The 14,222-nt window shown below is 42.8% G+C and overlaps 1 protein-coding gene across 8 annotated transcripts in view; it reads left to right on the forward strand.

Annotated features, from left to right (window-relative positions):
• MTMR7 (myotubularin related protein 7) overlaps positions 1-14,222 on the forward strand; it is a 178,295-nt gene that overhangs the window by 139,316 nt on the left and 24,757 nt on the right. For all 8 annotated transcript variants that reach the window (XM_077848923.1, XM_077848924.1, XM_077848920.1 and 5 more), the window contains 2 exons: positions 278-412; positions 9,247-9,379. In XM_077848923.1, coding sequence (XP_077705049.1) covers positions 278-412; positions 9,247-9,379 — 268 coding nt within the window. The remainder of the gene's footprint in view (positions 1-277; positions 413-9,246; positions 9,380-14,222) is intronic.

The following is a 14,222-nucleotide window of genomic DNA, read 5'->3' on the forward strand; positions in this document are numbered from 1 at the left end:
GCTGTTTAAGTGGCTTTATATTTCATAATTTAGGTCCAGCCTAAGCATGCATGTTCACTCCTAATTTTTTACACAGAAACTTTGCACTGCTTACCCTTGTAGTGGTTTCTTTGGCCTGTAATTAAAAAGAAACCAGCCTTGGTTTTTGGAAGGCATTGAGATCCTTCTGCAGGTTGGCTCAGGGTGTGAGAGAACCAGAGGCTCGTTGTTGGGGATGCAGTCGCGAGGTGCCGGTGGGAACAGTGGGGCACCTGCCTGACCCTGCCGTGTCCCGCAGGCCTCCATCTGCCGGAGCAGCCAGCCCCTGTCCGGCTTCAGTGCCCGGTGCCTCGAGGATGAGCAGATGCTCCAGGCCATCAGGAAGGCCAATCCGGGAAGCGACTTCATTTACGTCGTGGACACTCGGCCTAAAGTAAGTGTCGCTGTTCACATCGGTGTCTTTGCAGCTTTGAAGTGTGGACCTGGGTGGGAGGAGGCAGAGGTACAGGGGCCACCATCCCCTCTCCGAGGGCCTCATCTGCAAAGAGGCTGCTCCTTCTTGGATAGTCAGGATGTGGCTGTCCTGCTGGGCTGAGCGTGTCTCCACGAGGTTTCCACATCTGTGCGAGTCCACGGGTGACCTGAGTGCCTCACCCACCAGGTACTTGGGAGAGCTCCCGGCTCCTGGCATTGTGCTGGGTACACAGTGCAAACAACAAACGAGCATGGCTTAATTCTGGAGTTTGCCCTCCTAAGCACCACCAGATTTCTTTTTTTTATTTTGGTTTGTTTCTAAAATGACCTTTTCCACTCTGACAATAAGAAATTACTGTGGATCTCCCACTGTTTAATTTTTGTGAGGTGTTCAGCTATATATACCGTGTCAAATTCAACTTGCAGCAATCCATGTCTGTGATTCCAGAAGATTTACAATATATAATGTCAAGTAAAAAAAAAAAGATTACAAAATACTATGTATACTATTATGTTTGTGTCAAATAAAACTCGGGTATATAAACGTTTCTATTGAAATTTTTAAAAATCTGAAAGGATAAACACCAGCCTGTTAAAATTCCATGGAGAAGAGAGGATTTAGAGAGGTAGAGAACTTTCTACATGTCTCTTGTTGAAAAAATTACTTTAATTATGCAAGTATTTATACACTGATTTTATAATTTAATAAAATAATCCAGAGGAAGTAATGGATCTAGTTGTCAAGAGGTAAGCTAAGTTCATCTTGCAGGCTATCTTCCATACAGATTTCCATTTTTTAGGTCCAATTTAACTTCCTATTTCACTGCTTAAACCACTTCTTTGTAAACCAGTCAACAAAACGAGTCCTCAGAAGGATGTGCCAGTGAATACATACCAAATCACCTACAAGTGCATGGAATATATCAGACACAATGAGATTATAAAGCAAAATGGCCTTATTCAACAGATTTGGCATTCTAATTTCTTGCCAATAATTAAAATGTACCTGGACTTATGCCTAAAGAAAGAAAAAAAATACATATAGCCCATCTCTCCATATGGGTTTGGAAAAGTGCTCAAGATCTACTAGTAAGCAACAAGAGTGAGATACAGAAAATATGTATAATGTCATCCCATTTATGTAATAATAATTATAAACAGATATTATTTTTTTAATTTTTATTTTTTTTATTTTTAATTGGATCATATATTATTCTATGTATTGAAAGAATCTGAAGGAATGTATGTGAAGCCGTTAACAGTGGTTTTTCCTGTGGGGCAAGAGGAGGATTTTAAGAAGGTTTTCACTTTTTAATTATTATAGTTTGAAAACATTTTAATCATGAAAAGGTTAAAAGAGCATTAGAACCTTTAATGTTAAACATAGTTACCTTATCATCAACAATTCTACCCCTAACTTGAAAGAAATGAAAACATATGTCCACCAAAAACTTATCTGTGACTATTTCTTCATAGTTAATAATAGCTTAAAAGTAGAAGCAACCACATGTCCATCAACTGAGAATGAATTATTAAAATGTGGTATGTCCATTCAATGGAATATTATTTGGCCATAAAAAGAAATGAAGTACCAAGATGTGCTACAATGTGGAGAAACCTTGACAATGTTACACTAAGCAAAAGAAGTCCGTCACAGAGGACCACGCATTGTATGATTCCATTTATATAAAATGTCCAGAACAGAGAGATCTGTAGAGGAAGAAGGTGGACTGGTGGTTGCCTTGGGCCAAGAGGATGAGAGGAATTGTGGGTGACAGCTAAAGGGGAGAGGATTTCATTTGGGGGTGATTAAAGTGTTCTAAAGATAGATTGTGCTGATGGTTACAAGACTCTGTAAATACACCAAACACCACTGAATCGTGCTGTGCACTTTCAGTGGATGAATTGTAAGGCCTATGAATTATATGTCAATGAAGCTATTTTTAAAAGGAACATAAGGACACAATAAACATTAGAACAGGAAGCAGAAAGTATGATCAAGAGCCCAAATCACTGAAAGTATCACCAATATTAAGAATAGGTAACTGTAGACATAGTCTATACTCGTGAGCCATATAAGAATTGAGAATTGGATATTATCCATTATGTAGGCACTCAGCCCCTGGCGGTTTTCAATGCTCCTCGGAGCCTCATCTCACCAAATACGGTGATTCATGACCTGGTTCACTTAATTTGATGTTTTCCTCGTTTCCGATCTGTGCCCTGGTCATACCCTCAACCTCCGACTGTCCCGTGCTTCTGACGGAAGTGCAGCTGTGGGATGGGTGTGGGCGGGGCAGCGGAGCAGGAGTCCCTCTCAGACACCAGGTCAGCAAATCAGTCCTGGAGATCAGTGATAAGACCCAGGTTACAGCTAGATCCCGTTCTAGTAGATTATAGGCAAAGGATTCTCTTGCTTTTCGGTAATCTGAAAGCAAAACACACTGGTAAGAATTTAAAAAAAAAAAAACAACAACGAAAACAAAACAAACATCAACAACAAAGCTGTTCTGCTTACAGATTTTCACTTGAAAGAAACCAGAAGACCTCTGACTTTATTTTGTCTTCGGATTTGTGCTTTTCTCTCTGGCTGATCGCCCTGTAACCCCTCCCTTCTAACCTTGACTCTCTTCTGTCCTCTCCATTGTACCTTTCTGTAAGTGAAGTGCAGCTGTTTGGAATTTCCTCATGACCAGAGGTGAATTAAAGAATGCCTGCATCTTAGCCAAATGGACTGAACACAGGATAAGGAAAGAAGGGCCAGGGCTTTGCTGATTTGGGGTGCCCTTCTCTTGTCCTATTGTCCCAGATTTAAATAAAGCCAAACAGATTCACCTACTCATTCCAGGGCCAGGGATTCAAGTGTGTACTATGCCCCACGTAAACCTTCTGGGAAATGTGACAGCTGTTGAGGCAGGCATATTCCGGATTTAAAATGAATTAATCCAGAGGATTTGATTTGAAGGGTATATTTAGCTCTAAGCATGTTTACTGTCGGCGATAAGAAGTATGACGCTGATCCATTAAAGAAAACTGGCGTCTCATACAAGTGCCCTGTTCTTGTATTTGCTCATGCATACGTACACACACATCCTGTGAGTTTTAAACTGTCTGTTTAGAACAAAGTCTGTTGATTTTTGGTTCCTGCAGAGTGTTAGGCTTCCTTGGTAGCCAGGAGACGGACCCCATGCCTGCTAGAGGTGGTGGGGAGCCGGGAAATGGGGCACTGCTGGGTTTGCTCTCAGGTTTAATTAAAAAGAGAAAGGATTAGGAGGCCACTCGGATCATTGCTGCCCTGAAAGCAAGACTGGTGAACGCATGCACGCTGCCTGTTGTGAGGAAAGCCTTCTGGATTGCTCGTTGACATTAAAATCTTGAGAGGCAGAGGCAGTAAGGTCCTCAGCATGTATTGAATATCTGCTCAAAAACAACTATACCCTTGAGGTCATATATTACTGCTGGGATTTGGTGCATTAAGAAGATAGGAAACAGTATTAATGCAGTAGATGTTGAATTGTAAAATGAGAGGGAAATAATTTTATCCCAGCCTTGTTGATGACTTCTTGTTACTTCATCCTGGGACTTTGCTCAGCTTGCAAAAATGGTCATTTAATTCTTACAATAATCCTGAAACTTGGGAGATGTTTTCTTTTTATGGCTAGGGCTGAGATTTGGAGAGGTCAAATAATTTGCCCAAGGTCACACAGTTCAGGACAGTGCCCACATGCCATCCAGGCTCATCTGACACCAAAGCCTGTGCTCCTTCCACTCGACCATGGTGCTGTTCGCAGAAATCTCCAGGAGAGCCTTGTGTCCAAAGGAGGCTCAGGAGGGCTGCTTACCTCCGAGCACACACCCAGTGGAGCTGGAGACACAGAGCTGAAGGACCAACCCCAAGCTCATCCAAAATCAGGCCAGGCCAGAGGAGCCAGCGGGGCTCTGAGCGGGACTCTGATGGCAGCACCTTGGGAAGAAGCACTGAGAGGTTCTGAGAAGGAGTGAGGCGAGGCCACCACCTGCCTTTTGTCCTTGCTCCTTCTCCAAAGACAGCTTCATGGCTATGGTTTCTAACTGCACCCTGTACGCACTTTTTTTTTTAAGTTGCATGACAGGATGTTAAAAGTTTTTGTGTTTCTCTAGGATCAGTAGTTAGGTGGTTTCTACTCACCAAATCCTGTGAGGGGGGATCTGAAGAATTGGTTGTAAAGATTAGGGTGCCTGAAAGAGAGCGTGTCTGTCCCATCCTTGCTGATGGCCTCCATGGTGGTGAGCAAGGGGAAGGGGAATTGGAGAGCACAGCGTTCAGGGGCAGTGGAGCAGTCTTTCTGCCTTTTGTTTGGGAGTACAAGGATGGAGGAATTTCCTGGGGGGTCATGTACACACTGACTTAGGAAGTGCACAGGAACCATCTTGCTAGTGTCCCTCCAAAACAGGCACGTCCCCTGGTGCTTCCCAGCTGCGTGTGACTGTGGGGTGGTTGCTGGGGAGCAAAGGTGAGGGGATTGGAAGAGTCTCAAGCCAGGGGGTGTCCCATGTCAGCAACCTGTGTACCTTATATCTCCAAGAGCCCACACGCGTGCCCTAGGGGATGCCGCATTTGGACACTTGTCACCGAGAGGGCAGCGATGCCCAGTGAGTGTCACCAGGAAAGCAGTGACGTCATGCAGAGAGAACCAGTCTTGCCTGCTTTGTAGAGAGATGTTTACCACATATCCCTCCTCTGCACTTCCCCCGCTACACACACCCTCCCAAAGCAGCGCCTAGAAGAAAGAGGAACAGGAAGGGAGTGGGAGAACAGACCCCTCACCTGTCCCCATAGCCTGTAATGAGGAAAACAGAGAATTTTCCCTCATATAGGGGATTGGAATTTTAATGGAACTGCATGGTGATTTTCTCTGTTGAGCATAACCCAAAAGCTATTCATTCTGTCTAAGATGTCCTCAGGGGTAGGAGAGGAGGCTTTCCCTAGCAGAGTTGTAGACAGTAGTAGCAAGAAAGCAAGCCTTCCCATATTTTCATGTTTATGCCACAAGTTAAGGTTCTTCATGTCACCAGTTACAGATGGAGGGAGGGAAAGGATCGTCATGTGACGCCCGCTGCGAGGCCGTGGCCCAGTCTTCCTCCTGCCAAGATAACTTTTGTTCTCATTTCCCAACGCCGTCAGATCGGCTCCTGTCATTATTCAGGTACAGGGTGTACTCTACTGAAACTTGAGACTGCAAGGCTCAGATAGTTGTAGTCTTTTGAGTGACCAAGCTGACCATTAAGTTGATATTAAGATTATCGTTGGCTAAGTTCTCATGGTTTAGCTGTCTCTGATTGATTTAGGGTCAGAGGAAGAATCTGATTGTGTTTCTTAACATTCTTGGGCTGTTCACCTCTCTACTTCAATCTTCAGTCCTTTGTTTGGCCGGCCAGTCAGCAAGTCTTCACTGAGTCGTGCTGTGTGCCACTTGGAGGGATTTGACCACAGACCGGCCCTGCAAGCTCCCCATGGAGCCTACATCTTCTACCCTGGTCTAGTGGATCTTCTCTGCCATCAACACTAAATCTTAAAATTTTCAAATAAACCTGCTCAGAATCCTCCAGTTGCCCTCCACCACTGTGGGTAAAGTCTGACCTTCTGAATTGAGCCTCTCTGTAGAGGATGCTAAATGATTTTTAGCTTCCTCTCTTGCCTCTGCAACCATCCATGAACCATCTGCTCCCCGGTTGGCTCACTGATCCCCATCTGCCCCTTGATTTTGCCTCTTGCCTCTTCTGGAATGCCCTCCCCTTTGTCTCCGTTTTCCAGATGATTGAAGTCGATCTCTCAAGGCTTTTTGCTTTCATGAAATGTGACCCCCAAACCCCTAGGCCACATGGGGCTGTTCTGGACTCGAACTCCTGCCGCCGTCATAGCCGCTGCCTGTCACTCAGCAGCCCTGGCTGGTCGAGTCCATTGTGATCTGGTGCCGTGTGCTTTCCCTGCCACACTTAGAAGCTTATGGCCACAGAGACAGTTTCATATTCATCTTTCTATTCTGTTCAGCATCTGACACACATAGGTGTTTGTTAAGAGTTTGTGGAGAAATGAGTAGGTTCTTTTTGTTTCACTAAAGAGTTTGTGCCTAAAGATGTTGAGATTATCAGATAGTAGAGTGATCTTGGGTGAGAAAACAGGGCACTTTCTTTCCAGCCCTCCTAGCCATTTGTCTCTTGTGTTCCTCACACATAAACTGAAGCTGTAACACATTTACCTTCAATGTTTTATTTCTTTGAGAGTTTTTCGAGCTGAGATGAATAGCTTTTCCGTCAGTCATGAGATGGAGTTCTCAGCCAAAGGCAAAGGGACAAATTACACTTACTCTAATACTGTTTGGTTCATACAAGGGACACTGTATCTGGAAATTTATAAAATAGGTCCAGATAGCTTCTTGAATTTTTATTAATCACACAGCCTATTTCCTGCTTTGAGGGTTAGGCATTTGCTACACTACCCTGATAGGTCTCCTGTGAAATCCGTGGAAACCTTGACAAAGTACACTTTGGATGATAGATTAAATATTGCCATCTTCTGTTCATTATGAGAAGTACCATTGACTTTCAAGAAGCCATCTTGTGTTGCTCCTTGGCTTTGAAAGACTGTCAACAAATTATCCCAGGTTGCAGGTACTCAACCGTTAAAAATGGGAACACAGAGTTCTAATTATACATTCAAATAATAATAATGGTATTTGGGGTTTTACTTATTATGCTGTTTAAAAAGAGTATCTTTGCAGTATGTGGTGAGTAGGCTTAACGTGAATTATTCAAGATACAGAAGGAATATAAGGCTCATTATTGCAAAAGGATTCTTGCAAGTATCCTATCAGTTGTTTTATTTTATAAAGCTTCTCGTTAGGGATAGGCCAGCGGCTTTGGAAAATAATTATACAAAGAGATGATATTTTATAACAGTAAGTTTCAAATGAATGATGTGTATAGGTAATTTTAGAAAACAATTTCCCCTTTAAATATGCAAAAATTTTAAAGCATAAACATAGGTTGTCTTCAAAATAACATCATTTTTGTATTTTTTTCCTTAAGGCCAAAGCCCTTCTCCTCATAGTGTGCCCAGGAGAAAGGTGACAGTAACTGGAAACAGTGTCTGGGGCTGATGTGGCTCAGCTGACATCACAGGAGCTAAGTCATGAGCAGAACTGCTGTGGAGATGTCAGGCATCTGCCGGCCCCAGCTCTGAGTGGCACTGGCTTGCCCTCTGCTGTTTTATTTTTCGCTTCTAATATGTGTTATGTCTATTATTTAAATTACAAACCTAATATATCTTGTTGGTAACGAAAAATACAAAAGCATCAAAAGTAGTATTGACTGTGACCCCTGGCCCTTGTCACCTCTGTTTTTTTGCTGTACCTGTGCCAGGTTGGTATAGGTGTTCATATGTTTTAATCCACTTAATCAAACACGTATAAACATAAATACGTTATTTGTACCTTAATTTGTTTTACAAGAAATGAGATAATTGTATGAATATTATCCTGTAGGTTACTCTTTTCATTTAACACGTCATGGGCCAATTCCAAATCAGTCTGTGTGTGTTTCTGTCTCCGTGTCTGTCTCTTTTTCTCTCAAATCCATGTCTTTTTGTCTCCGTAGAAGTTCAGGGTAGGAATATGCCATAGATGAAGTATGGTACATTCTTAGGTTTTTGAGTCTTTACTATGAGGAAGTTCTAATAAACATTCTTAGACATCTGTCTTTATGTGCTGGTACTTCTAAAGATCTGGGTGAAAGAATATTTATGTTTTTAACCTAGCTTAATTTTTTAAACTCCAGCTTTTTGCAAGTATTTGTTCCTATCCTCTCAGTATCACTGTAGGCCTGAGACTGATCTATTTCTTCTGGCGTTGAGTTCTTGGTGTCAGGATAATCCACCTGCTTTTTGTGGACAGAAGAGGAACACGGTCAGTGACTGGTGTTTCCTAGAATGGGACCACCTACTTAGCCAAACAGCAAGGATGGAATATTAGCAGTAATACATCCATCCCAGGAATGTACGTATTTCCCAGCAGAGGCCAAACTTGTCTCCTTCCTGGTTTTAGTTACATAGAACGAGGGCAAAAGTTTGCATTTAATAAATGTCTTCAAAGTCCATTGTCTTTAACCCAGTTTGCACTGGGAAACCCCCCACCATATACAAAATTGTGGTGATGACAATGGTCCCAAAGCCCTCCTAACAGGTGTCTAGACTGAAATAAAGGGCCTGGAGAAAATGGCTCTGGAGGTAGTTCTCCAGGCGCTCGTGATTTGAGTCAGTGATTCCTGCTCGAGGTTTAATTGGTGGATTCTTGTAGACAGATTAAAATCACATTGCCATTCCTGTAGGATAATGTGTTTATTGGCAATATAATACTGGAAGATATAATTGAACTTACGGAGCTTTCTATTGCCAGCTGCCTCTGCTAATATTCTTCTGCAAACCTACAGGTTATAATGTTTGGTTAAGTCAGGGCAACTTGGCTCTATCCCAGAATTCCATATTCAAATTTGGCATCTCTGACCGAACCCATGAAGAGGCATCTCCCGAAAGCTTTCCAGCTAAGAAAGTGTGCCTCACATCAACACATTTATGGTGTTGAATGTAAGCGTGAGTGCCTGGAATCACACAGCTCAGTAGAATGTTCCCATGATCTCAAACATGTTACGTTTCTGCACATCATTTTGAATGCTGTTATGGCTGTCGGTGAGCTGTATCGGTCGTTTTCTGCCCTGAATATCACTGGTGACTAACTCTGTTTTGCTGACCACTGGCAGCTCAATGCCATGGCAAATCGTGCTGCAGGGAAAGGCTATGAGAACGAAGACAACTACTCCAATATCAAGTTTCAGTTTATCGGCATAGAGAACATCCATGTCATGAGGAGCAGTCTGCAAAAAATGCTGGAAGGTAAGTCATTTCCTTATGCACAGCATTAAAAAAAATACAGTGAACTATGGTAACGTCAAGTGGAATAAGATAGTCTTTTGTTTCTTACATTGTTTTTACAATAATGCTGTTTATATAGGTGGGATAAGTTGAGATGAGAATATCATATTGCAGGGACTCCCGAAACATTTAAGTCTTCCTCTTATTTTTTCTAAGTGTCATGGGGAAATGGTTTTTTAACTTGGTTAGCAAAGCCACGCACTGTCCAGTGCTTAGTATCTAAGATAAAAGTGCACAGGAGTTTTTCTTTCTCCCTCATCATATTAGTTTGACCCACGTTCAAGGCTATTCGGAGATAAAGCAGTCCTACATTTAAAGCAGCAGCCGACTCTGTTCATGTGTGGAGATGAGGTGTATAAAATGAATCTGAGTGGCCGAATGGCCATTAGAAGGGAGGGTGTTGCAGTACCTGATACTCATTTCTCAAAAGCAGCAACACTGCGGTGCATCTGCACTCAGATCACTTTCCCATGCGACGTCCCTGCGCCCCGGCCCCCAGCACCTTCCACCAGGGGACACATGCACACAGGCTTATGGGGGAGGAAATGACAAAGATGGATTATGTAAGGTATGATGGCCATTCTTGCGGCCAAACCAGCCATAAGCTGATTAGCAGAAATTCTGCATTTCAAGCAAAACCAGCCTCATTTACTGCTTATGCTCCACATGATTGTGAAGGCACTCGAGGAGGAATCTGCCACCCCGTCCACGACTTCTGGCTCTGGTGGGAGTCACAGGGAAAGGGGGATGCAAAACCCTTGGCTTTGTGCATTGAGGTTGCGGAGAAGCTGTGAACGCTGTGCTTGTGCTGGCGGTGAAGGCCCTGGAAAGGGTGGGGGGTGCTGAGTGCGGGGACAGTGGGCTGTGAATAGGAAATGTGGGGGTGGGGGGGTAGGTGTGAGGGAGGACCAAGAAAATGCTGAATGACTTTTCCCGAGGAGGACACATTTGCTCTCGGTGTGCAGGTCTCTGCTTGACCAGGAGGACAGTGGGTAGTGAGAACGTGCCCACAGGGCTGGAGGGCCTGGAAAGACCCGCTCCTGATTTCCATTTCCCTTGCCGGACTCCCGGGGCCGGCTCCATCACTGTAAAACATGCAACCAAGCAGTTCCCCCCCTTCCCTGGGCTGTGTTACCTGCCATAAAATGAGAGGCTTAGACTAATTATTTCTGTGGGTCCCTCCAGCTGTGTCAGGTCTGTGACTACAGTTTGAGGCCCCTGGTTGCGAATATTTGAGACTTGGGTGTTTGAATGCTTAGGAGAAATCTCATCCTGTATCTGAAAAAAAATCAGGGCCCCAGAGAATCTCCGTCTTATTTCCACATGAGAACTGCCATGTTTTATGCCACTGTGATACCTTGGGCATGGTTGTTTGAGATGCCTTTTTTTTTTTTTTTTTAGAGGATACCTGGGTGGCTCAGTGGTTAAGCATCTGCCTTCAACCCAGGGCATGATCCTGGAGTCCCAGGATCAAGTCCCACATTGGGCTCCCTGCAGGGAGCTTACTTCTCCCTCTCCCTATGTCTCTGCCTCTCTCTTTCTGTGTCTCATTAATAAGTAAACAAAAATCTTTTAAAAAAGAAAGATTTTATTTGAGAGAAACAGAGCGAGCACAAGCAGGGGAAGAGGCAGAGGGAGAGGGACAAACAGACTCCCTGCTGAGTGGGGAGCCCCACAGAACCCTGAGATGTGACCTGAACCCAAGTCAGACCCTTAACAGACTGAGCCACCCAGGCGCCCCGATTGTTTGAGCTTCTTAAACTTGAGCTCACTTATGTTTGAGCTTCTTAAACATAAATAATCATTGACAGTTTGGCTGTCCCTGCTATCAGCTTTACTTTTTAGGTGTCAAAAAATTGGACTAGCTTTGCACTGTTATTAAAAGGATGGTCTAACATTAGTATGAAGGGTGTGCATCACTGTCAGAATCATTAAAAAACACGTAGTTGCTATGCTTCATATTTTTCATTTAGTAGTTTCATAAACTGACTTTTGAGCCACATACATTTTCTTCAACGCAGAAAGTAGCTCTGAGGAGTTTTTGTACCCCATCACTCTGACCTTCGTTTCGGAATTAGCCTTTTTTTTGGTCTCTTATTAGGAACCATTTCTGCTTTGTCCTCCTACCTGTGGCCTGACTCTCTTCTCCTAAAGGATAGCAGACTGACCAAGTCCTCGAGGGCAGTCCCTGTTGCATGAGGGATCACAGTAATTGGGCATCACTTTCCAGCTCACTGTCAGCGCAGTGAGCAAGGACAACCTTCTGGATACCTTTCAGGGAACTTGACCAATGTTTGACTATCTGTTTTTACCAAGTAAATTATAAACCACTTGTGGAGGCTCAGCTGATGAAGTGATGCAACCAGACCCACCTTCTAGGGCTTTTTCTGTTTCCAACAGCTGTCCTTGGCATCAAGAGAGATTGAAAGGTTCATGCTGCTGGTTATGTGGTAGGAAGAGGCATAGTGAACTTTTATTCATGGTTATTATTTTCTTGGATTCTTTTAACCACTGTTAATTAATATTATCAGAATGGATTTAAAAAAAAAAAGGAAAAAAAAGGAAAAAAAAAGAGTGGATTTTGAATGACAGAGAAGAAAAAATTGCTTGCATTCTGGCTCTGTGAGCAAGAGCTGCAGGATATTTCATCAGAAACTGATCTTGAGGACTAAGTTCACATCCGGTGTAGGTCCTTTTATAGAGCTCACTTAATTTTAACTTTGATTTATAAGTTCTGAAGCAAACTTTGTTGCTTTGCAGTATTTATATCTATCTCCCAATGAGACAGAAATGATGCCTTCCAGTTATATAGCAATTTTGTAATTGTTTTCTATTTCCTTCTTTTTCAATCATATAATGTTTTTCCCTCAAATAATAAAATGGTGCCCTACATTTTCTTTTTTTATTGGAACGGTCAATAAGAAAGCCCACATTTCTTTGCCATGTGGACACTTCTATATATGCTATTCACAACATGGCAGCTTATTTTTTCAAAGCATAACTCTCCAGTGCTACAGTCTAGCATATTACATTTCATATCCATCTATCCATCTATCTATCTGTCTATTTCTTTACATAGGCTCCACACCCAGTGTGGAGCCCAACATGGGGCTTGAACTCACAACTTTGAGATCAAGACCTGAGCTATTGTCGAATCAGACGCTTAACCAACTAAGCCACCCAGGTGCCCCATATTTAAAAATATTTTTATATTACATAATTAATTTAAAAGTTTTTAAAATATTCACTTCCCAGGATCTCATAAAGCAAGATTTGAGCCTAGTACCTCCTGTCACGTTAGAGCATTCCTCATTGATATGTGGGTACAGCATTGGAGAGGCTCACAGATAACCACCCCACGTTCTAATGGTGTTAGAACATCTACAGGGTGATTACTATGTACCAGACATTATTTTAATTCTCTCAGGTGTATTTATTCAAGTAGTCCTCATGGAAGTCTTGCTAGAGCTATTTTTAATACAGTCATTTTACAGATAAGGAAATGGAGGAAATACAGAAGCTAAGGAACTCGTGCCAGCTCATGACAGTAGGTGGTAGAACCAAGATTTTCACCTAACCAGTATGGATCCAGATGCCACACTCTTAACCACTTGACTTTATGGCCTCTCTAGGTAGCGGGTTGGGTAGAAAGTGCCCTGGCCTAAGAGTCAGAAGATCTAGGTTTGGGTTCTTGCTTTATAAAAGTCTCTGAATAAAGGTGAATAAACCTCATTTCCGGTATTTGTAAAACAATGTGAACGATGTATCGTCTCTAACTTACAGATTTATTGAAAAGATTCCTTGCAAACTGTAAAGTGCTTTCTAATGTAAAGTGTATTATGCTTTCTCTTGGGAAGCAACACTGCACTTGGAAGTAAGTACTGAATAAAATGGGTGAGTTAATGCGCTATGGATGAAGTTGGGCAGCCAGACAAATATTTGATGGGTCCTAGGCTTTTTTTTTTTTTTTTTTTGTAACTTTTCTCAATTTCTTTATTCAAGAGACATGGAGTAAAACAGTGCAATTTCAGAGGTAGGGAAGTGCTTTCCTGGTGACATGGTCACTGTCCACTCAGCAAAAGTCCGTCAAAAATAATTTACAAAACCACCTGTCAGGCCTTGTAGATGTTTTCTCAGCAAATTACTTTACAGAGATAGAAACCTCAGCCTGATGGCAGGTCATATGGTAATGGGTCCAGAGCACAAGAAGAAAGGCCAGTGTCCATTGAGCGATTTGGGCAATACTACAGTGAAAAGCTGTTTGAAGGGGGCCAGAGTCAATGCAATTAAAAAGATGGAAATCTTTGTATTGGACCCCGAAGTGTAACCACTTTTGTCTTTTCCCCCGGAATTGTGGGCATTGACAGTGGAGAACGTTTTGTGGCAAAATCAGATGGCCCCAGAGAGCATATCTGATTTGTACTCTGTGTGAAGGTTCTGAGGCCCATTATTCAAAACCTTCATTAGGTGTAGAAAGGACAGTTGAAAGCAGAGAATGTTGAGTACATCATGGGAGGCAGCGAGTATTATGGGTATCTGACTAACCACTCCGGTTGCCCTGCCAAGTTGCCTTGGGCACACCAAGGTCTAGAAAGGAGCAGTCCCTCACACACCCAGCTCTAAGAGGTCCATGAAACACTTCTCTCTGCTTAGAATTAGGGTTGTGGCTCTCAGTTCAAATGCCCCTTTTGTTGGATACCTTCTTGCTCACCTCCTGTCTTTATGAGGTGATGGCTACTTCTACCTGGAAGAAATGGAGTTCAACTCTTTATAGATATTCAGATTTAAGTTCTTCATTTTAAAG

Source organism: Canis aureus, chromosome 15 (genome assembly GCF_053574225.1).
Source record: "Canis aureus isolate CA01 chromosome 15, VMU_Caureus_v.1.0, whole genome shotgun sequence".
Lineage (NCBI taxonomy): Eukaryota > Metazoa > Chordata > Mammalia > Carnivora > Canidae > Canis > Canis aureus.